This window comes from Pteropus medius, unplaced genomic scaffold (assembly GCF_902729225.1).
Source record: "Pteropus medius unplaced genomic scaffold, Ma_sr-lr_union100, whole genome shotgun sequence".
Lineage (NCBI taxonomy): Eukaryota > Metazoa > Chordata > Mammalia > Chiroptera > Pteropodidae > Pteropus > Pteropus medius.
Window position 1 is genome coordinate 3,676,138 of NW_024353909.1, and position 23,281 is coordinate 3,699,418.

At 34.3% G+C, this 23,281-nt stretch overlaps 1 protein-coding gene and 1 non-coding gene across 2 annotated transcripts in view; both read left to right on the plus strand.

Moving 5' to 3' along the window:
- PHLPP2 (PH domain and leucine rich repeat protein phosphatase 2) overlaps window positions 1-23,281 on the plus strand; it is a 63,255-nt gene that overhangs the window by 947 nt on the left and 39,027 nt on the right. The window contains 2 exon segments of the mRNA XM_039851794.1: window positions 5,092-5,372; window positions 14,422-14,555. Coding sequence (XP_039707728.1) covers window positions 5,092-5,372; window positions 14,422-14,555 — 415 coding nt within the window.
- LOC120593995 (5S ribosomal RNA) lies at window positions 9,577-9,695 on the plus strand. Its single transcript, XR_005650483.1, has one exon. It is a non-coding gene; the product is annotated as a 5S ribosomal RNA (ribosomal RNA).

Consider the following 23,281-nt stretch of genomic DNA (forward strand, 5'->3'; position numbering starts at 1 on the left):
AGGAATGTAGGGTGGGGAAGGGACAGTGAGGATACATAAAAGCAGGGGTTGTGGGAGACCAACTGGATGGTGTTTCCTACTAGCCTTTGAAATAGTTGGAGTAGGTCAAATATGTAAACTAGATGTCCTTCTGAAGATGGACTGGAATGCCTTCTAGAGTTCTAGAAGAGGAATCAGCAGGATTTAAAACTTACCAGAGAAAAGGAAGAGAGACAAAATTTAGCTTTGATGTGTTTCAAAAATACTTTGCAAAACAATGAAAATACCTGGTGTTAAAAAATACGTCAAGTAATAGTTGTTAATTGAGATCGAGAGTGAGCACAATATGGTTTTTATTAAGATTATTAGTACATCACAAAGATGAGAACACTGAAAAATAATAGATTTGAAGCGCGTGGTGAATCCATGTAACAAAATAGAACTCTGTAAAATATAAAACAGTTTTTCTGCCACTACCTTCCAATTTTAATCCAGTGATTTAGAGAAATAACTTTCCATAGTTTATTTTCACTTCTGCATAAACCTTGTACATATTTGTTGTAACTTATTTAACTATAAATTGCAAATATAATTACCCAAAGGCTTTTGGATATTTATTTAAAACCATAAGGTCACAAAAATGTAAATTGTGAATGCATAAAAAAAAAAAAAGTTCAACCAGCCTGGTTTATCTAGAAATGGCAGGTCTGAGAGATAAATAATGCCTTCTGGCCTAGAAGGTAAACAGCTTTAGCTTTCTTTTTTTTTTGTAAGAACTTATTTTGGTGAGGAGAGGCTAAGTTGTGAGAAGGAAGAAATTGAGAAATTAGGATCTTTATTGAAAAGTCCTACCTTCCTACACTTCCAGGAAGTGGTCTTGTGTATCAGTGGCTCCCTGGGGTTCCAATCTGGGGACCATTTGATTGATTATAGTGCTGAGCTGGTGGTGTGGGAGGCTGACAGTGTTTAAGGCCCTCCATATTCCTTGCTTTATTGCATATGGCTAACGCTTTAAATAATCCTTGCAAATAAATGGGATCCGCTATGGAGAATAGGTGCTATGTGTTCTACATACAGAAGTTCCCTTAAATAGCTGAGTGGTTGAATTTTGTGCCAAGTGAAACTGGAAAAGAATATATAAGTAGAAGACTTTCTGAATTGGAAGGAAAGTCATAATCTACATGTTATTCTCTGAAGACCCTTTGGAAAAGGCGTATTCTTTTTTTTTTTTTTTATCTCTTACAGATCTTCATAGAAAGGCTAATATAACTAAGCCAGTGTAATTTAGCCAGATTAGATCTAGGTCCATCTGTATGGATTATTGGAAAATTTGATTCAAAATCTGTCCCCAGATTTATTTTGCAAATTGCTATTTAGAATGTACCCTTTGTAGTTGTAGTTGAAAAATAGGTGTGATATTTTTAATACTCTTAAGATAATTGGGAGTACCTTTGAAGCATACATTTTCTAGATGTTTCCTCCAATTTTAGGATTTTTTTTTTTTTACAGTGGAAGATAGGAAGTTACAACTAATCCAGTCAGTGAATGTGATGAAATTTGTTTTTTTCAACAATAGTTTTAAGTTTTGATTAAAATAATGTATTTTGGTATTTAAATGCATATGGTTTTAAAAAATGAATTAATACCAGAAAGACTTTAATGAACTGAAATGGTCTTCCTCTCCTATCTCATCCCACCCTTTCCAGAATATACCTTAAAATGTATATTTGTAGAGATGAGCCCATATTATTTTAAAGTTTGAATGCAGGAATGTATTTCCTCCCTTAAGATATTTTACATTCTAATAGTGCTCATTAAGTATGGACAGTTACTTTACCAGACTTTGTTTTTACCATGCATATCTTAGAGTTAATTGTATGTGGGCCTTTAATAGTTTATCACATTTGAAATGTTCACAGCCCTCACATATTATCTTCATTTTTATAGTTAAAAGCATAAAACTGAAGTAAGTATTTAACTCATGGCTTACTCTAAAAACTTTTGCTTTCTGGAAATATTTTAAAATCTTAAATGTGTTCTTTATACACTTGTTTGATGTGAGAGGTGATTATAGTTGTGTTTCCTTATAGATTAGTTTGTCAACAGTTCTTATGTAAAAGTAAGGGAGGGAGAAAATAAAATGTTCTCAGTGGAGCAGTTCCAGTGGAATAATGATTATTAAAAGCTGAAAGCATCTCAGAGGATAGTATTGGCCTTTCCAGCAGTTACCTGATGCTTTAGGCAGTGGACGAGAAAGCACTAGGTAATTCAGTGGTGGCTAATAATAGCTAAACAGTCCATCTAGATTTTTGCAAGAGGACTGTGCTTTCTTAGTTTCTAGGCCTTTTAAATGCCCAGTGATATCCACCAAAACAGCGGTCCTCAACCTTTTTCGTATCAGGGACCAGTGCTCCTATGAGAATCTAATGCCTGACAATCTCAGGTGGAACTGAGGTGGTGATGCTAGCGCTGGGGAGCGGCTGCAAATACAAAAGAAGCTTCGCTCGCCCGCCGCTCACCTTCTGTTGTGTGGCCCAGTTCTTAACAGATTACAGACCCGCAACGGTCCGTGGCCCCGGGGTCAGGGACCCCTGTTAAAGTTCTAACTCAGCGGTTTATCTTCATAGGGTAGAATTTAGCATCTAGTCAGGGGATACATTCTTTGACCAACAATACATATGTTTCAATATGTAAAGTTCCTTAAAGAATTTATAGTCTTAAGGGAAATATGTATACACATTAAAAAATGACTTAAAAATCCTCAGAAGAAAAATCATGGATAAACTAATACTTCCTGGGGTCTGTCTTCACTTTTCTAAGATTGAGAAGGTCAGTGAGCCATTATTTGGCCTTAAAAAGTTTTTTGGAAGAAGGTTTTCGGTGGTCTTGTGGCATAGTGTCTGATTGCTCTTAATGGCAGTGAGCAAAATTTCTCTTCACTCAGTGCAGAACTTATTTGTATAAATATACTGTATAGAATACTGTTTTCAGATGGATCAGTTTATCTTTCCTAAAGATTAAAAAATAACAAATATTTACAATTAACCATTGAATTATTCAGTGGTTAAAATTATTTGGTGGTACAACCGTGATGGCTCCTGTGTTTATAAAATAAGTGCTTGAAAGCCCTTTGTTAATTCTGAGATGTTCAGCTTTAAGAAGATGCTCTTGATGAGGAGAGACCTAGTTCCCACTTGTTGCAGGGGTTTATCCTACTTATCTATAGTTAGAATCAGTGATAATCTTCATGGTTTTGCATAGCTATACTCAAATCCCTAAGATCTGAATAGCTATACTCAAATCCCTAAAATGATCAATTTACTTATGTTATCCTAAACTTAAAACAATGAAGCCATTCTCACTCTTGTTTTATTTCCTTTTTCATTCTTTACCACCTTTACAAATTGAATTTTAGGTGCTATAATTATCCTAAAATATTAATCTCAGTAATTATAAAAATAGTATTTGCTTTATTTATAGGTAGTTCTGTTTCCCAATGAGGAATAAGTAACAAAAGTATTTTGTTTACTTTTTGGCTGATTCAAAGAAAAGATCATAGAGTTCTCTGTGAAAATGGAGATTACCCCACCCCCAAGTTTGTTTAACTTCTTGCCAGAGCTAATTGGGAAAATGTACAGACCCAGAATAAATTTCTGTGATATCAACTGAGTTCTGCATGCATATCTGTGCCACCTAGGTTTTAAGGCACTATAATAGATTCTTAATGTAGAATAGAGGAAGAAATATCAAATAAATAGTTAAACCCCATTGCAATCGATTTAGTAATATAAGTATGTTCAAGGGAAAGAAGTTCTGTTGAGGAGAGAGTAGTCATTCATTCTTTCTAGGTAGAAGGAGAAAGATGGGGATGAGAGACATGGATAATTCCATAGAGAGCATAGAGAGGGTCACATCTGAGCAGTTTTGAAGAATGTCTAGGCAGGTGGATAAGATGGAGAAGAACATTTCAGACAAGTCACAGAATTGTGGAATAGCTGGTGTGTTTAGAGAATAAGTAGTTGGATTGACTGAAACAGAATGAAAGGCAATGGGGCATGACCCTGGAGAGGTATGTCAGTGTAATTGTTAGTGGAAATCTCTTGTTTATTAGAACAGAAAATGGCCCATCATAAAAATAGAGAGGTAAATATTTAGAATCTTGTTATATTGCTGTAGCAGTTTTTGCTTTGAGATAATGTGACTCTACAATGTATATGAATTTCACGGGGGCAAAATTATCGAATGCAACAGTAATTTTTTTTGGAACATGATGGGAATGGAAAGAATAGTTGTTCAATATTGTGTTGATTTTGTACTTATGTGGGATATAAGGCAGAGGGTCAGGACCCTGGAGAAGCTTTCAATTTGCATATAGAGACATGTACAAAAATGTTTATTGCAGCATTGTTTCCAACAGTGAAAAATTAAAAACAAACTAAAACACCATCAATAGAAGAATGGATAAATTTCATTGCATTCAAAAATGGAATATTACCCATTTGAAGGAGCCATCTCACTCTTGTTTTATTGGGTGTATTAGCATGGATATATCTCTAAAACAACCAGATTGAAATAAAAATAAAAAAATGGCAGGGTGAAACATAAGTATGTTAGGGTTTAAAGTTTTAAATCACATGAAACAATACTATATATAGTTTATAGGTATGTACATATATGGCAAACATATACAAATGCATAGAATGATAAATATCAGATACAGTAGTGTTTGTTTCTGGGGAGAGGAAGAGGGATGTGGGATTGTGGTGGGGTACCAGGTGGCTTCAGTTGTATATGTAGGAATATATTGTATCTATGTTCTTTAGAATAATGATTGGAACTAAATATGACAAAATTTTAAAATTTGTGTATGTTGCCTGGTAGGTAGATGGATGTTTTATTACTGACATTTTTCTGAAAAGATAAGAAAAAGAATGGGTCAGAGAAGATGATAGAGACATGAACAGCTAGCTGTAAAGAAAACTAAGTTTTCCAGGTGAAGAATGGGCATGGCAGATACAGGTGATTTTAGAGTGGAAAGGTGGGATGAGGACTGAACATGCCTCACTCAGACATTCTAGCTAGTGATTTCTTTTCTCTTGGTGTTTTTTTTAGAGAAATATGAAACGCAGTGGGAGCAGAAATTGTTTGAATAGGAGAAGTAGGTTTGGTTCTCGAGAAAGAGACTGGCTGAGAGAAGATGTGAAGAGAGGCTGCGTTTACCTTTATGGAGCAGACACTACCACTGCCACTACAACCGCCACCTCCTCTGCCTCCTCCTCCTCCTCCTCCGACTTACATCTTGTCCTTTGCACAGTAGAGACACCAGCATCAGAAATATGTGCTGGAGAGGGAAGGGAAAGTCTTTATTTACAGCTTCATGGAGACCTGGTCAGGTAAGGTCTGAGTCCTCCCACTCTAATTCTACTGCAGTGTAAGTAATACGTGTTTCTGCTTGGAAGTGGGCTTTAGGGTTTTAATTGTGCTGGAGCTGATATTGATTATGGACTCTCTCGGCTTGAAAAAAGATTTGTCCTTAGAATGCTGATGTTATGATTCTTACATTTAAAAACTGTCAGTGAAGGAAAATTTAATTACTTAATTTGGATTACACAATCAGATATCTAAATTAAAATAAATATTTTAAAACTTTAAAAGTAATATGTAAATAGGATAAAATTGAAATATATAAAAGGAAATAGAGTGAGGAGTATATATACTCATGCATGAGTATGTATCTCTATATATAAATTTTAAAACTAATGATGCTCTATGTAACACATCGTTGATTTAATATCATTGAGATCTTTCCATATTAATATTTATATAGTTTTCATTTATTTAATGACTGCATAGTATTCGATTTTGTGAGTCCACCATAATTTTAGCCAATTTCTAATTAACGTACATTCAGATTGTTGCCAGTTTTTTACTTCTACAAGTAGTGCTGCAGTGAGTATCCTTGTGCCTGTGATAATTCTCCCATGTGGACGTCATCTGTAGGAAAAACTGGAAGTGGAATTGCTGGGTCAAAGGACATCTGCATTTACAGTTTTGACAGATATTGTCACATTCCTCGTCATAGAAGTTATACTTTGATGAATAACACAAAAGTATACCTATTTCCCCCTTAACTTTCTCCAGAACATGTGTTAAATTTTATATATAAATATATGTATACTTATGCATGAGCACATACTTACTTGCTTATGAATAGAAATGATTGTCAGCAGTTTTTAAATAAAGTCAGCATTTGAAAGATAAATCTCTTTTCAAATCTAGTGACTTAAATTTTTGCAACTCTAATTGGCGTTTCGTTATTTTGTCCTTTTAATTGTCATTTAGTTAGTGAAGTTGAGCATATTTTTATGTTTAAAATCTATTTTCTTTAAAATTTTTTATGTAAACATGAAGAAAAGTATTCTCATTGTAGTCCTATACCGTGCATATGAACTCTGATTCAGCTTTAAAAAAAAATTACCGTTTTTTGAATTAGATGTCAAATAAGAGCTTATTTTCTCTCCTCTCCCTTCCTTGTGATAAATAACTGTTTTGAAATAGAATTCAAAGCTGTGGATTCAGTACTGTTGAAAGTGAGAAAGGAAGCTCCCACTTACACCTAAAACGTGGTAATAATAGTAACACCTTTAGCTGAGCTAAAAATTGGTGTCCTTTTGAAAGTCTAAACTGAGGTTTATTTTGTGTTCCTTTTAGGATTTGGACTAATTCCTTAAACACTAGATTAGCATTTGAATGTTTTCCTTGTTCATCAGTTAACTACATTTCCTAAATCCATTTGTAAAACGAAAGGATCAGACTGGGTGATCCTTGGGCTTTTCTAAATCTTAACACTGATTCCGATCTAATTTTATCAGGTGGAAAGCTTTGACCTAGATGTAGCTGATGGAGTTGATGTATTTAAAGACAAGACTTACTCATTTGTTTACTAGTGTGTATGTATACAAAGATATTAAAAATGTGGAGAAACCCCCCCTGAATTGGGTTGCTACTACTAGTTTTGAAGTTAGTTAAGAATCCAAATCTTTTTTTTTTTTTTTGCTCTGTGACCTTGATAATTTTGTAATAAAATAGCTCTTTGAAGATATAAGTGATTCAGTAATAATGAAAACACGATTGAATTGTGGTTTGAAAAGTGAATATATTTTCATTGCTGGAATAGGAGCTCAAGAAGTCTCCTCCAACCAAAGGATGATGATGACGATGATCGATTTTAGCTAACATTAAATGCTTGCTTTTGTTTGTCACTGTGCTTAGTGCTCTACACACGTTTTCTCATTAAATCCTCACAACTCCAAAGGAGATAATATGTCATTCCTTTCATGTGAGGAAAATTGAGGCATTGTGCGAGGTCTGGTAACTTGTTCAAGGTCAACCAGGCACTGCCAGGCAGTTGGAATGCCTAAATCATTCAAGGTGGATGGTGGACTTTGTTCGGAGTAAAGGCCATCCCAGAGAGTAACTGGCTCGGTGTCCCTTACTCAGTTTCACTATTTAATCATATTTATTTAAAGATCTTTTTTAGCTGTCTTACTCAACTGTTAATTGCTTGAGTTCATTCTTATCTAATCAGAGAAATAGGTACTTTCTTTATGATACCCCTTTATAAATAAGATAGTCGACAATCTAAGGCATTATCTTCCTTCTTTTCTGTATTTTTATTTAGTTTTATTTTTTATTTTTTTGCTGCTTACCGAAATGTGATAAGTACTTATTGTACAAAATTTGGAAAAATGAAAAAGTGTGATGAGAAATAATAACAATTTTTAATGCTTAAGCATTTTATAGATTACCTCATTTAATTCTCACAATGGACTTGCGAGGTAGATATTATTCTCCTTTTATAGAAGAGGAAAATAAGGCTTAAAAAGGTTAAGCATCTCACCTAAGATCCCTGAGCATAAGTGATGGAGCTGGAATTGAACTCTGGCGTTCTGACACCGGATTCATATATTGCCTCCCCATAGTAACAGTTTTTCCCTAGATCTTTTTTGAAGTGAGTGTGTGTATAACTTTTTAATAAAATTACACATTTGAGACCATACCATATATTCAGTTTTATTTACTGCCTACTTTATTTCCTTGTGTCATTAAAAATTCCTTAAACATTAATTTTAATCACTACAGAATATTCCATTTTATGGAGATACTATAACTTCTTTAAAAATTGAGAAATAATATACAATGATGGTTTAAAGTTTGGATTCTGGAATGAGAATGTGTGAAGTCAAGTCCTGGCTCTGACAGTTCCTATGTAAGTTACATAATGTTCTGGTCCTTAGTTTACTAATCTGTAAAGTGGAATATGATAGTATTTACATTATAGAGTTGTTTTGAGGATTAAATTAATTAGACATGTTATGAAGATTAAATGAACTAATGCTTATAAAGTAGTGTTTCTTAAACTCTTTTGTCACCTGAGGAGCTTGTTAAAGTACGGATTCTGATTCAGTAGGTCTGGGGTGGGGCCTGAGATTCTGCATTAAGCTCCTAAGTGATGTGCTATACTTTGTGTAGCAGGGAAATAAAGTACTTAGAATAATGTCTGGCACCTGTAAGTACTCAATAAATGTTACCTGTTTGGGTTGTTTCAAATCATTCAACTCAGAAGTAGTGTTTTGATGACTGAACCTTTGCCCATAAAGCTTTACAGTGTCGGTTTTCCTGGGCTAGGTCCTAGCAATGGAATTACTGGGACTAAAATTATACCATGTGTTTTCTAAATCATCCATGACTTCCTTCTTTTCTGTGCTCTTTTTCAGTCATGGACTTGTCACTTAAATAAAGCTGAAGGATTACTAGTTTATAGAATATTGGCACTTGAAGGAACCTGACTAAGAGAGATCATCTTCTAGGGAAACAAAGTCTACCCCACCTATCAACCCTTCTACCCCTTGCCCTTTCCATTTGGAAATACGTGTGGGGGCAGGGTTTTTTTCCCCAACTACTGGGGAAAGTTACCAGCATTTGAGAGGCAAGGGCTAGAGAGGCTAAATGCCCTCGATGTGTGAGACAGTCTTGTACAACAAAGAATAATCTTGCCCAAAAGGCCAATAACTTCCCCAGTAGAAATCACTGAGACCATGTCCATTTATTTTGTAGATGTAGAGCAGAGACTGAAGAGGGCAGGTTGAAAGCACATTCTTGCAGCCGCCCGGAGCTAGAGCTGTAGTTAGAACACAGTGTCTTGTCTCCCAGTCCTTTGCTCTTTATATGATAATATTTGGTCTGTTTTTTTTATTGAATTGTTTAAGTGATAAATGACTCACTAGTAAAACTTAGTGTAATCATTGCCTTCTGTCTAAAAAGTTGTAACAAGATCATATGTGACAAAGTAGAGTGCTCTTTGGCTCACTATCATATATTTGCTTTAATTTGTCATTTGTCAACACAGTGACTAAGATTTCTGTGTTCGATGAGATAAACCAAGAAGTAATAAGATGTATATAACAGAAAATAATATCCTTAGAGTTTGAGATCCTGAGTTCTAATTCTGTTTCTTTCACTGACTTGCTGGGTGACCTCTTGCAAGTAACTAAAATTTTGTTTACCATATTTTGATGTTATAAAAGTGTAATGGGAGTCTACGGCCATGCCACCCTGAACAAGCCCGATCCCATCTGATCTTGGAAGCTAAGCAGGGTCAGGCCTGGTTAGTACTTGGATGGGAGACCACCTAGGAAGACCAGGTGCTGTAGGCTTAAAAAATAAAAAATAAGGGATTGTAAGCTGACAAAGTCCTTGCAATCTGTGAGGTCAACCAAGGGTTGCCTAAATAAATAAATAAATAAATAAATAAAATAAAAGTGTAATGAAAAATCTTGTTTTGGGATACATACTGAACTGATTATCACTGAGGAAAGAAAAAGAACTTTTTTTGTGGTTTGCTTTATATTTTTGTGTTATTTTAAAACTTTAGAAGAATATGTTAATTTGTTTTTATTAAACTTTTTTTGTTTTTACATTTTAATACTTCTGAAATTGTCTTGTATCTTAGAGTTGTTGTTGGGTCATAGTTTAATTGGCAGTGTTTTTTCTTAATGGTTATTGCAGTGCTATCTGGTTTATTGCAATATGATTCTGATACCACCCAGAATTTGCATAGACTTCACAAGTTAAAGGACATAGTCCCCAGTAAGACTGCTCTTACTGCAGATTCCAGCCATACTTTTGACCAACTGGATACAAATTTGGGGGTTCTCATGATCCCTTCAGTTTCAGTAATTCACTAGAATGACTCACAGAACTCAAGAAAGCATTATACTTATAATTACAGTCTTAGTATAAAGGATGCAAATCAGGACCAGCCAAATGAAGAGACACCTATGGGTCCTGAATGTAGAACTTATATACCTTCTCATCATGTCACCCTCCCAGACATCAATGTGTTCACCCACCAGGAAGCACCACAGAACTTTGATACAGTTTTTCTTGAGGGGTTTCATTGGTTGGTTTAATTGATTGGATCACTGATCAAATGCTTGAACATAGTCTTCAGCCCTCTCTCCTCCCCCAAGGTTGAGCTGTCTCCAAGACCCAGCCCAGCTCCCCACGTTCTTGGTCTTTCTAGTCACCATCTGTATCCTAAGTCATTTCATCTCTTAGCATAAACTCAAGGGTTATCCAAGAGGCTCTTGAATAACTAAAACACTCCCATTACTCAGGAAATTCCAAGGATTTAGAATCTTCCTGCCAGGAATCAGGGACAAGACTAGTAAAATTCTTTATTATACAATAATGCATAAAAAATAGCATATTTTTCAAATGATGGTGTATTAGGCTTAATGAAATATAGTAATTTTAAAACAACTTTTTAGGTTCCTTAGTGAGTTGACATGAGTTTTGAGCTGTCTTCTACATAAATTATTTTAACTACGTTAAATAATGTAGTTTTCCTAAAGGAAGATAGGCTTTATAATGAAACCAGCACAGGTTCAAACCTTGTTGCCATTCTGTACTAATCGTGTGACTCTCTGAACCTCATTTTTCTTATTTGCAAAATAGGTATAGCTTTGTAAAATGTAAAACACTTCCCATTTAGTGTTGGGCCTGGAGTAGACATTCATTGAAGTAGCATTATTGTTGTTTGTGTTATTATCTGTATTGTTAATATTAACATTTGCAGATTTTACCTTTATAGGTGGCCAGAGATTGAATTTGAATTTGAATTTGTGGGAGAGAATGTTGCTGTGCTTTGTTAGGGTCTTCGATATAATATATATTCCCTTTGTTGGATTTTAATGTGTACTTTTGCCTCCCACTATTAACTGCAATTGATGTGAAGTGATACTGATACTTGAAATGTACTCTCTCTCACGTGTATCTTAACTCGGGGCACTATTTAGAATAACCGTTGGCTACTACTTTTGGCTAAGAGCTATAAACCACTGTTGATAGCATTACTGTATTGGTTGGCTAGTTTGGAGAGAAATAATCATATGCAGATGTATTTAGATTTATAAAGACATAATAGCTCCTAGAAGACTTAGATGTAAACTGAAACTATTACAGTAGTCTTATTATTGTCCTTAAAGCAGTTAGTAGAAAAGTATTTCAAATGCTGAACGGAACTTACCACTGCCAACATTACTCTCTCCTACACCTGTTTTGCAGTATATACTTTTCCTTTGATTTGTGCGGTTTCACAAATAGCTAATTACCAGCCTGTTAAACTTCTAGAACTTTGAAACACAAAATTGAACTGTAAGCATATTAAAGCTTTTCCCTTCCCCATAAGCATTTCTTTACTCTCTTAAGCAGAGGATATAATGAGTAAATAGAATTAGTCCCTCATTTTACTTGTCTTTGCAGTTCTTGAGATATTTCTTATTTACTCATTTATGCTAAATTAGTAAGAGCAGATGTGGAGATTCTCTTGAGTATTTTTCCTCCCATGAGGGAATATGTGTTCTTTAGGTAGAACTGTATAAACAGATTTTCAAAGTCTATAGAACCTTTTTAGGAAAGGAAATTTGGTCACATAAAATATTTCAGAATTTGGATGTTTCCATTTCTGTTGGTTTTCTAGAGAGAAATTGAAAAATCGAGCTAATGAGATTTAACCAGAAAGTATTATTTCTTGGTCCTGAATATGTGATCATTATATGGAATTATGATATTTAAATAAATTTAACTCTGTATCCAAAAATAATCTCAGACTCTTGAGTTCTAACACTCTAAAGATCATCTGGCCCAACTTGATTCTTATAGGAGTTTCTTCTAAAATATCAGTGACAGATGGTTCTCTAGCTCTGTGAGCTATTTTGAGAGGCAATCTGTTTCATTATTGGACATCTCTAATTATTAAGGTTCTCCCTCATTTTTAACCCAGGTTTACTCGTGCAACAACTTCTTATTGCTCCTAGTCTCATTCTTTGCAGCAATCCAGAGTAAGTCTAATCCTTTTGACATTGAAAGATATAGATAACTCTTTATGCCCTTGGTCTCCTTGTCTTCAGGATAATCCTTCAGTCAGTCTTCACATTACATGGCTAATTGACCCTTCCAAGATTCAGTTTATTAGAATTCCTTCTTAAAATGCATCCTTCTTAGAATAATTCTACCATTGTATGGGGAAAATGCCTAATATTATCATAGCCCCTTATGAATATTTATTTGACTAGAGATTAATTATAACTGATGTTTTTATTCTGAAAAGTTTGTTCTCTGTTTCTATTAGATTCAGTATTTACAGGTCTTTGAAGGCTTTTAATTCTTTGATCATTCCCCATGTAGTAGTGCTGATTTTGTGGAAGCTACAGTCTGAACTGAGCAGTCAGAATAGGCCAGGTGGTGGTTTTATTTATTTATTTATTTTTGTGCTCATCAGTATGATTTGTACTCCTAAATCATCATTTTGATAGTTGTTTATGTTATTTTTTACTTAGATCTTACTGCCAACAGTATTTTTTAGTCCTTTAGCCACAGAACACAGATGTCCTTTCTATCTTTTTGCTATGATGGGAGGTGTATTGTGTTTCTTCTAATTAATATAATTCTTAAGTTTTCTAAACAGAATCCTTTTAAGACATAAATGCTAATGTTCTTCAAAACCTTTGAACACACATAGACTTTCCTAAACTTGTTTCAGATGAGGAGATAATTCTGTTTTTATTCTAATTAAAATTTGGTTCCAACCATAAGAATTTTTTGAATAATAATTGTTAATATGCTATTGAACACTACTACATGCAAGATATTTCACTAAACACTACATTCTACATATGGTCTTGTTGTAAGAAAGTAAATAAATTTAATAACAGTTCCATGAGTTAGGTGCTATTGTTATTCCCATTATACTGCAGAACTGAGACACAAACCCAGCAGTCTGACTTTTGGAGCCTATACTCTTAGCCACTTTGTTTATAACTCTGCTTTCTGATGAAAGAATTGTAAAAGCCATCTTACTGTAATTATGGATGTAACCTCTTATAAAATACACATTGATCATTTTTGTTTTTTAAATATTTTTAAGTAATTTAAGTCTATGTGATTTAAAATATGCAGTGTCACTACAGGTCAGAATTGATTACTAGACATTCTGATTTTACTTTAGCTTTCAGTCAGCACTATGTGGTAGAATGATTTCTGGGGAATTAATTATTAGGCCATTCATTCTTAATTTTTATGGAAGAATCATCTGTGAAGCACATGTTATATAGTACTATATATGAAATATATAGTACCTAGGACATAGTAGGCAACCCAAAGTCTGCATCTCTAATTGTGTGGGCAGCTTACACGAAATCAGATATGAAAGTATAATGTTATATCTCATAATTTTGCTGCCTTTAAGTTTGGACCAGACGTTTTCAAAGGATCCTTTGAGGTCCCTGAGACTCTTTGAAGAGGTATGTGAGGTCAAAACTATTTCATAATAATATTATGGCATTGATTTTTTTTTTTACTCTGAGTCTCTGATGCATGTACAGTGGATTTTTCTTGAGACAAAATAGCATGTTATCACAAGAGATTGAATGTAGAAGCAGATCTGAGAATCTAGCTGTTTTCCATTCAACTAGCTAGTAAAGAGATTTACAAAAAGATAAAACAGTGCCATTGTCCTTTCTGAAGTTGTTTTATTTTGGAAAGTATATTTTTCAAAAAATACTATTTATGTTAACATCATTGGTTTATAATTGTTTAAAAATGAATAAATGTTTGGAAATTCTTAATTTTAGTTTCTAATTCGGTAAATATCAGTAGATACATCCCATGTAATCAAAAGCTCTTTGGGGTCCTCCAAGACTATAGAGGAATCCCGAGACCAAAAATTTTGAGCACCACTTATTTAGATTAGTTATATCATGTGATATTAAAGAAAATCTTGATATAGAAGTAAAAATCTAGAGCATATTAAAAGAAAATAAATTAAATGAAGCATTTGTATTACTTACTAAATATTTTTCTTTTGAATTGTGCAAACAGGAGGCTGGAACCTACTGAACGACCTCTTCAGATTGTTTATGATTACTTATCCAGGCTGGGATATGACGATCCTGTGCGCATACAGGATGAGGCAACAAATCCTGACCTTGGCTGTATGCTTCGATTTTATGGTGGTAAGAATTTATCAGTGGCTTTATGAACATGTTAACTGCTTTTCGGTTGATCATTAGTGCCCCTGTCTGTCTTCAGCTTTTTAAAAATATTTTATCAAAAGCTATTTTTAAGCCAGTTAACTAATGTAGTTAAAAAATAACAAAAACAAGAGGTAGGGTGGTTAAGGGAAGGCTCAGAAATATTAGCCAAAAATACCTTCTCTTTTTATTTTTATTCTTTTTGTTCTGGTGTTTTCCTGACTTAGATTATATTATACTTTTGTCAGAATCTTGATCAGATAGATCATGCTTTAATATCAGTTCTATTTTCAAGTTTCTTATAAAGCCCAAGAACTTCTGTATAGTTCAATAATGTTGAGAAGTAGGTAGTTGTTATCACATACAACTTAACATTTAATGGAAACACCTATGAAATGTGTATTCCGTATTTAATGGGCTTTAAATCTGGGGTTTTTTACTTTCTCTTCTCTTTTGGTGCATTTTCCCCCCTACCAACTAGTGTATTTTTTTTTTTTTTTTCCTTTTTGGAAGAGGGTCCTTAGGCGGAGAGTGTAGAAAGAATTCAACACACACACCAAAGTTAGAGTTAAAGGGAAAGTTTATTAGAAAAGGGATAATACTCCACAGACAGAGGGTGGTCTCCTCTCAGAGGCAGAGCATTAGAGGGACCACCTACCAACTGTTTTTCAAAGGATAACTTCAATAATGAAGTTAGAGTTATTAAAATCAAATACTTTTTGAATACTACTTTCCATATATACATAGTCTACAAATGCCACTACCGCATACCATTTATTGAGTGCTTTTATGCTTATGAGTTACCAAATTTACTTTATGAGTTGCCAGATTTACTCATTACAACCACCTTATGCATTAGGAACTATTAGCTCGTTTTAAAGATGAGAAAACAGAGAAGTTAAATAACTTGTTCAGGGTCATACAACTAGTAAGTAACAGAGCTATTTAACACCTAATAGTTTTGAATTAACATGACTCACTTACCAAACAATTGAACTAAAAACTAAATTATTAGTTTATGTAGACATAACCATTGACTAGGTTTCCCTGCTCTCATTCCTCAAATTATTGACTTATTTTTTGTTTGCTTCTTGATAGAACTCTTGTGAGATAATGTCACACACCAGTTTTATTAAATGCACTTCACAAAAGGTTTTATTTATAATTTTTTATCACTACAGTATTTTATGACATGTTCCTTAAAAGTTGGTTTTGTTTTATTTCCATTAATCTTTCTCCTTTGCTAGTTCATGGAAGGAGAATAGTTGCTAGGTTGAAGTTAAATCTGAGAAGAATCTTTAAGACTAATTTGAGGAATACCACCTATCTGTCACTCTTAAAACTTGGTTTAAAAAAAAGCATTGTGAAACAGAAACATACCCCTTATCTGATTGTGGTTGAATGTGAGTTCTTCGTTACATGTTTTCATTCTAAGTTGAAAGTGGAGCCTTAAAATGCCTGCAAGCTCCTTTTTAACCACTGAGATTGCATTTGCATTATTATATCGCACAGTTGTTTGCATTTATTCCATTAATTTTTCTACGACAACCTCAAAAGTTATAGCATTCTCAAGATCATAATATACCCTTAAGAAGATATGTCCAGTTGAGTATAAAAGAGTACTAGTTTGTAGTACTTATTATATTTTGGAGGGGAGGGTCTTTAATAGAGAACATTTCCAAAAGTGAGCTCTATTAGTTTAGAGAAGTTTTTATAATTTGAGTGAGAAAATTATGTTTGGGAAAGAGATTTTTAAAACATTTTTAAAAGAGGCAATATATGTATATGGTACCAAAAACAGAAGGTAAAAATATATCTATAGATAAGTGTATTAGTTATTTATTGGCTGTGTAACAAATTGCCTCAAAATTTAGTGACTTAAAAATGATAATAAATATTATCTCATACAATTTTTTAGGGTCAGAAATCCAGGGGTAATTTATCTGGATGCTTCTGGCTTGAATCTCTTGGAATTGTAGTCACTCTGTTGGTTGAATTAGTAGTCATTTTAAGGCTTGAGTGGGGCTGGAAGATTCACTTCTCACATGGCTCACTCATATGGCTGTTGGTAGAAGGTCTCAGTTCCTCATCTGGGGAAGGTCTCCAGCTTTGGGGAGATAGCAGTTCCTTGCTGTGTGGACCTCCCTAGCAGACTGCCTAAATGTCTTTATGACATGGCAGCTAGTTTTTCCAAGTGATAAGACAGACAGACAGACGGACAGACAGACAGACACACACACACACACACACACACACACACACGTACGTGCGTGCCTCTGTGTTTTTTATGACCTAGCCTCATAAGTCACCATCATTTTTACTACTTTCTGTTTATTAGAAGTGAGTCACCAAGTATAGCTGACACTATAAAGAGGAGAATTAGGCCTCACGTTTTGAAGAGAGGGATATTAGAGAATTTATGGACATATCTTAAAACTATCACAAAAAGTCTGCTACCCTCTCACCTTGCTCCTCCAACCACCTAGTTTCTGAATCCAGAAACAACCACTGTTAACAGAAACAAAGATATTTTTGAAGTGTTTTCTTTGAAACAAATAGCTTAGTAATCAGTTTTAAGTATTTCATGTATAGAGTCTTTGGTGAATTAGTTTAGTTAGAATATAGTGTTAATGAAGCCAGTGTCTTAAGGGCTTAAGTTCAAACCAGTTACTACTGCTGTGGTTGCTGGATATAAAAGGTACCTCGTACTCCACGCAGCCATTATACAAATGCTAGTTATCAGTCTTCCTGGAGAGAGTACTGGGAGAAAAGTGAGTGGAATGACTGGCTCAGTGCAAATTCATGATACAAAAGCTGTGGAAATGACATATTTGACTAAAGATGCGTGGGTAGCATGATCGATCATGGAGATTAAGAGCACAATTATCAACTCTGTACATGTTGATGAGGAAATGGAGTCCAGAAGGTGTGATTTGTGAATGAAGTTGTCGTTCTGGGACTGTATAGCTTAGGTAGCGTAACTCCTAGCTTGAGCATTTCTTCCTGTACCATATTCCTTGCACACATTTGTTTAGGACAGTTTAGTCCAAAGAGCATAAACACAAATAAAAGAAGCCAGATACAAAAGAATCACATACTATGTTTCCATTCATTTAAAGTTTAAAAACAGGCAGAACTCAGCCATATGGTTCAGAGATGTGTGGCAGTACTACTGTCTGTCCATCAAAATCTGTTCTTTCCTTCTTCCGTAATAATGGAATTGTAGTTGGGCACGTGACTGCCCAGCTACACCTCATTTCTCAGCCTTTCTTGCAGTTAGGTGTGCACATGTGACAAAATTTTCTTCAGTGCTAGAGAGTGGAATTGTTGTGTGCCACTTCTGTGTCTGTTTCCTAAAACTTCCCATGCATGCTTCTCTGTCCTCTTCTGTAGACTAGGATGGCAGTCATCAGAGCAGTATTTGAAGTCATGAGCTGAGAATGGCAGAGCCACCATCAGCCTGCAATTCTTGACCGTGTTGACCCCTGGCAACCTGCAATGCCCACCCTAACAGAGAGTTAAATTTTTGTTGTGTTTGAACTATTGTATTCTTTTTGTTATGGTAGTTTATCCTACTGTAATTAATACAGGATGCATACATAAGTGGTAAAAATATAAAAGAAACAAGGAAATGATTATTATAAAAGTCAGGAGAGTGGCTGACCTCTAGGGTGGAGGGAGGACATGATTCCTATAAGGAGAATTTTTGCATCAGTACATATTTGTATTTTAAATTTTAACCAAATAGTCCTTAAATCGCACAGGTTAGCAATATCGGTGTATTCTTTTATCAGTAGAATTTGGGAGTACATTTCTTTACACCATTGCCAACATCAGGTTATTACTGTTAAAATTAATCTTTGCCTCAAATTGCAAAAAAAAACTACCTCATGTTAATTGTAAACATCATTGTTAAACAGTAGGAGTAATATATTAAAAGACACTCCTTTTACTTTTATGTATTATGTATTTCTTAGTTTTATATTATATGCATATTTCACATTTTTAATCCTTTTTAAAATTTTTATTTTTAATTACACAAGTAAAATATAAATATAGTTTCATTATTTATAGTGTTTTAAACTTTTAAATCAGTCACCTCCCAAGCCCATTCACTGTTTATTAGATAACCACTACTATCAATTTGGTGTATACCTGTTCAGAATTTTCTAACTTTCATTCCTATCAATATGTATTGGTAGAAATATTTTGTTTACATAAATGGTATCATTTGATGTTGATCTTCATGGTTTTTTTCACCCAAAAATATGTTTTGGAGCTCTTTCCTTAGTGGTCTTCTATATACTTTTCTTTAAATTGCCTAGTATTGAATATCATATATATATTATAGTTTATGTAACCAGTTCCCTGGTGATGTGCATTTACATTATTTCCAGTTTTTGACTATTACAAACAGCATTGTAATAAAGGTACCTTTTTTGGGTACCTGTGTTTCTTCAGAGTAGATCTCTAAACATGAAATTATTCAGTCATTTAAAATATTAATAGTTATTACTGTAGAACAAATTATATCCCATCAGTATATCAGATTACTTTTTTGCCCACATCTTCTTTTAATATTATCGGCATTTAAATTTTTTACTAATCTGAAGGAAAAATGATGGTCTCAGTGTTATAATATTTGTTTCCCTGATTACTGGTATGGTTGAATATTGTTTCATAATTTCATTGGATTTTTAGATTTCTTCTCCTTTGAATTACCCACTGATATTTCTGTGTAAGTTTCTGTTTTTTTTTTCATGCTGCTCTAAAGGACTTCTTTATATATTCTGAATATGCATCCTATGAATACTATGTCTGTGGCAAACTTTTCTCCATTCCATAATTTGTCTTTTAATTTTGTTTATTGTTTTTTATTGTGTAAAAGTTTTATGTAGTCATTTTGTCAGTCTTTTCCTTTAATGCATTTACATTCCTTCTCTATCCTAGGTTATAAATAGTCTATATTTTTTCCCAGTATTTGTAAAATATGGTATGAGTTAGGGCTCTAACTTTACTTTTTTTCTCTATGGATAGCCAGTTGTCCTAACAGCATTTACAAAATAGCTTATCTTTTTCCTACTGATTTGAAATATCACCTTATTTATAAGTTCCCATACAGGCAGGGGTCTGTTTTTGGACTTTATCCTGTTACCTTGTTCTGTGCTAATACCAAAACTGTTTTAATTAATATACCTATGTGATATATTTTGATAGCTGATAGAGAAATTTCCTATCACTGTTCTCTGAAAAATGAGAGATATCTCTAGAATCAGTGAAATCTTTGTGAAGTAATATTTAGTTTGGTTCTTTAAAAATTGTCAGAATTTCAGTAAGCAGAAAGGAAAAGGAGGACATGAGATGAGAGGTTAGACATTTCAACGCATGTTCTGTGAATCACAGCTAATTTGAGTCCGGATTGTTCTGGGCCTTGAGTGCAATATCAAGAGTTTAGCTTTCATTTGGCAGATGGTAGCAGGACGTGATGGGATCCAAGTGAGCCAGAGAGAGACGAATCTGGCAGCAGTGTGGATGATAATTCAGGTGTGCTTTAGTGGTGTCTGAACTGGGGAATGGGAAGGAATGAGAGACTAAAGGAATAATCAGTAGGAGTTGATGATTGAAAAGGGGAGTTGAGGAAGAGAACAAATTTGGGAGGATGACAGGACTTGAGTTATGAGAAAGAGCTAGTTTGCGGGGATGGTGATGACTTGGTTTTAGGCATGTTTAATTTTAAGTGGTGGTAGGTATCCAGTTAGAGATGTCTGCCAGATTGTTAGAAATGTGAAACTAAAGCTTAGCAAATTCAGATCTGGGAATCAGGTACATGGGGATGTTAAAGCTGTGGAAGTTAAGATACCTCAAAGAGAATATTAGTGGGAAAGGGAAGCTTAATGAAGAACTTTCAGTATAATAACTAGCATTTGTTTTATATACCCTTACTATGTGTTGAGCACTTTCTATAGTGCTGAGTACTCTGTATACCTCTTCTCATGTTCACTTTACACCCCTATAGGTAGATATTATTATTCCACAGAAGTTGTAACTTGCCCCATTCAAATAGCAGAGCTAAGAAGCAGATAAATCTGCCTGGTTCTACATTTCATCCTTTTAACTTCTAAGATACTCCACTATTTAGTTTTTCGGGAAAGAATTTAGAGAAGTATGAAGAATCTATAAAATGTGAGAAATAGGAAAGACTAAAGATCATCCAATTCAACTCTTTAGTCTTAAACTTGGGAAACTAAGGCCTAAAGATAAAAGAAGACTTGTTTGGTCACAAAAGTGGATGGCAGAATTGCTTAGCCACCACTGCTTTTCAAAGCTTTCTACTGAAATACTTCCGATAACAGAAGTTTTTTGTTGTGTGGGGGGCCTATTGCAAGTTTGAAATTTGTTTTGAAGTTTCCTGTTTTATTCTTTAAATATAAGTAAATATTTCATTTTTACCCCCCCATATACCAGCCAATATTTAATTATTTGTCTGTTTAACTTTTTATTTTGAGCCAGCTTTAGATTTTCAGAGTAGTTAGAAAGGTAGTGCAGAGAGCTCCTGTACAACCTCGTGCAGTCACTTGAATTGTTGCTATAATATAAATAGTGCTTCAACTTTCTTTTGCTTCTTTCAAAATTTTTTCTTTGTCTTTAATTTTCAACAGTTTGATTATGAAGTGTCTGGGCTTGAATTTCTTTGGGTTTTTCCTTTTCGGGGTTCACTGAACTTTTTGAATCTGTAAGTTTATGTCTTTCACTTGAAAAGTTTTCACCTGTTATTTCCTCAAATAATTTTTCAGCATTGTGCTCTTTTTTCTTTCCTTCTGCTTCCATTCCTTAGTTCAATTTTCAGAGTTTTTGGCATGATGTTTAGGATCACATTCACTCTTGTATACCTCATAGATGAGCCCGGGAGTTTGTAGACACCTTTATGGGGTCATTTTCCAGAGTGCCTTCCTCTCTGCAATATCCTGGGGCTTAATTTAACCCACCCTGTTGAGTACTTCCTGCTATTGTACCTACAACCCAGGGCCCAGTAGCAGAAGACAGAAAATGCAACAGGTTTCACCCTTCTCTCTTAGGACTGCAGATCTTCTAGTCAGAGAGGGAATTTACCACCGCCTCCCCACCCTCATTTTTAGATGTGTGTGTCCCCTATCCTTGCAGTCAGTCCGGGGCTCGGACTTGAGAAAATGAAGAAAAGCGGGGTGGGGAATGAGGAATTTTCTTCACTCTCTCTGAGTGTTATGAGACCTCTTTTCTACTCCTCAAGACAGAACTTGTGGGCTACGCCTAGAGCTCTCTGTCTACACCAATGGCCACTTCTTTGTTTTGAGCTTTCTTGAGCCCTGGCTGGGGAATGTCAGAGAAAGAAAAACACTCACTACTGGTTGGGTGGTATTTCAGATTCTGTTCTTCTTCCCTAATCTGCCTGCTGCTGTTTACTTTTTGAGATTCTCATATAGCTGCTCCATGTATTCTGTCTAGGTTTTATAGGCGCGTTCAGTGGGAAGAGACAGGGATTATTATTTTAAAGTACTTCATTTTAGTATAGTCCAATTTAACACTTTTCCTTTATTATTTTCTAGAAGCTTTATTGTTTTTGCCTTTCAATTTATATTCATAGTCTGTTTGTATGACTTCATTTTTTATTCTTTGAGTATCATCATCGTTTCATGGGTTTATATATATTTGTTTCAACTCATCACAGCCATCGGTTTTTTTTTGATGCTCAATCTGTCCCATCCCAGCTAGTGGGGAGCCTTTTCCACTTGGCCTCTGTGTCCTTCCAGCATGACTCCAGGAGTCTTTGATGGATTCTGGACTTTGCAGTAAGTTCTTGCACAACAAAATGTCCTAAGCTTTTTTTTTCCAATATCTGACTCAGAGTAGGAATAGACCATTTTTTAAGGACTCGTGATTCATTTCAATAAAAAAAAAATATTTTAGAGATTATATTATTGGCAGTAGAGGTACTTATTGCTACAGGATTATTCTTGATTCTCTTTTTAGAAACTTTTTAAAAATTATAAAAGCAATCCATTTTCTTTATAGAACATTTGAAAGTATAAATGTACAAGGATATTAAAATTATCCCTAATTTTTCACTTAGAATTTTGGCTTTCGAGATTGGAAAACTAGTTTTTAATTAGAACTATTAGACATTCTAAATACTTATTAGAACTTCCTCATTCTGTTTTTTATCACTTACAGAAAATCAGAGACTTGAGGCACTCTGGATGTCTACCGACACTCCAAAATTAATAATAAAACAGCATGTTATTTTATATTTAAATAACTTCTAAAACAAAATTGAATGTTCCCTTCTGAGAGTGGTGGTGGATAGATTTAGGAGTTTTCTCTGTTATAAAATATATAAAAAAATAAGGCCAAGAAAAAAGAGACTCAAATACATCAATTGATTTAACATGTGTTTCATGCAAACTTTAAAAGAGACTGGTTAAGCAATTTGGAAGCATTGTAAACTATAATGAAGTCCCATTTTTATATTATTTTAGCCAACTTTGTAGTAGCTGATGCTGTAAACCAGGATAGGGAATATAAAAGTAATAGTAGGTTTGGGGAAAAAATGAGGTTTTAAAAAAACAGCTTTATTGAGATACAACTCATAACCATAAAATTCACCCTTTAAAAGTGTACATACAGTTCAGTGCTTTTTAACACCTTCAGAAAGTTGCATAACCATCACCCTA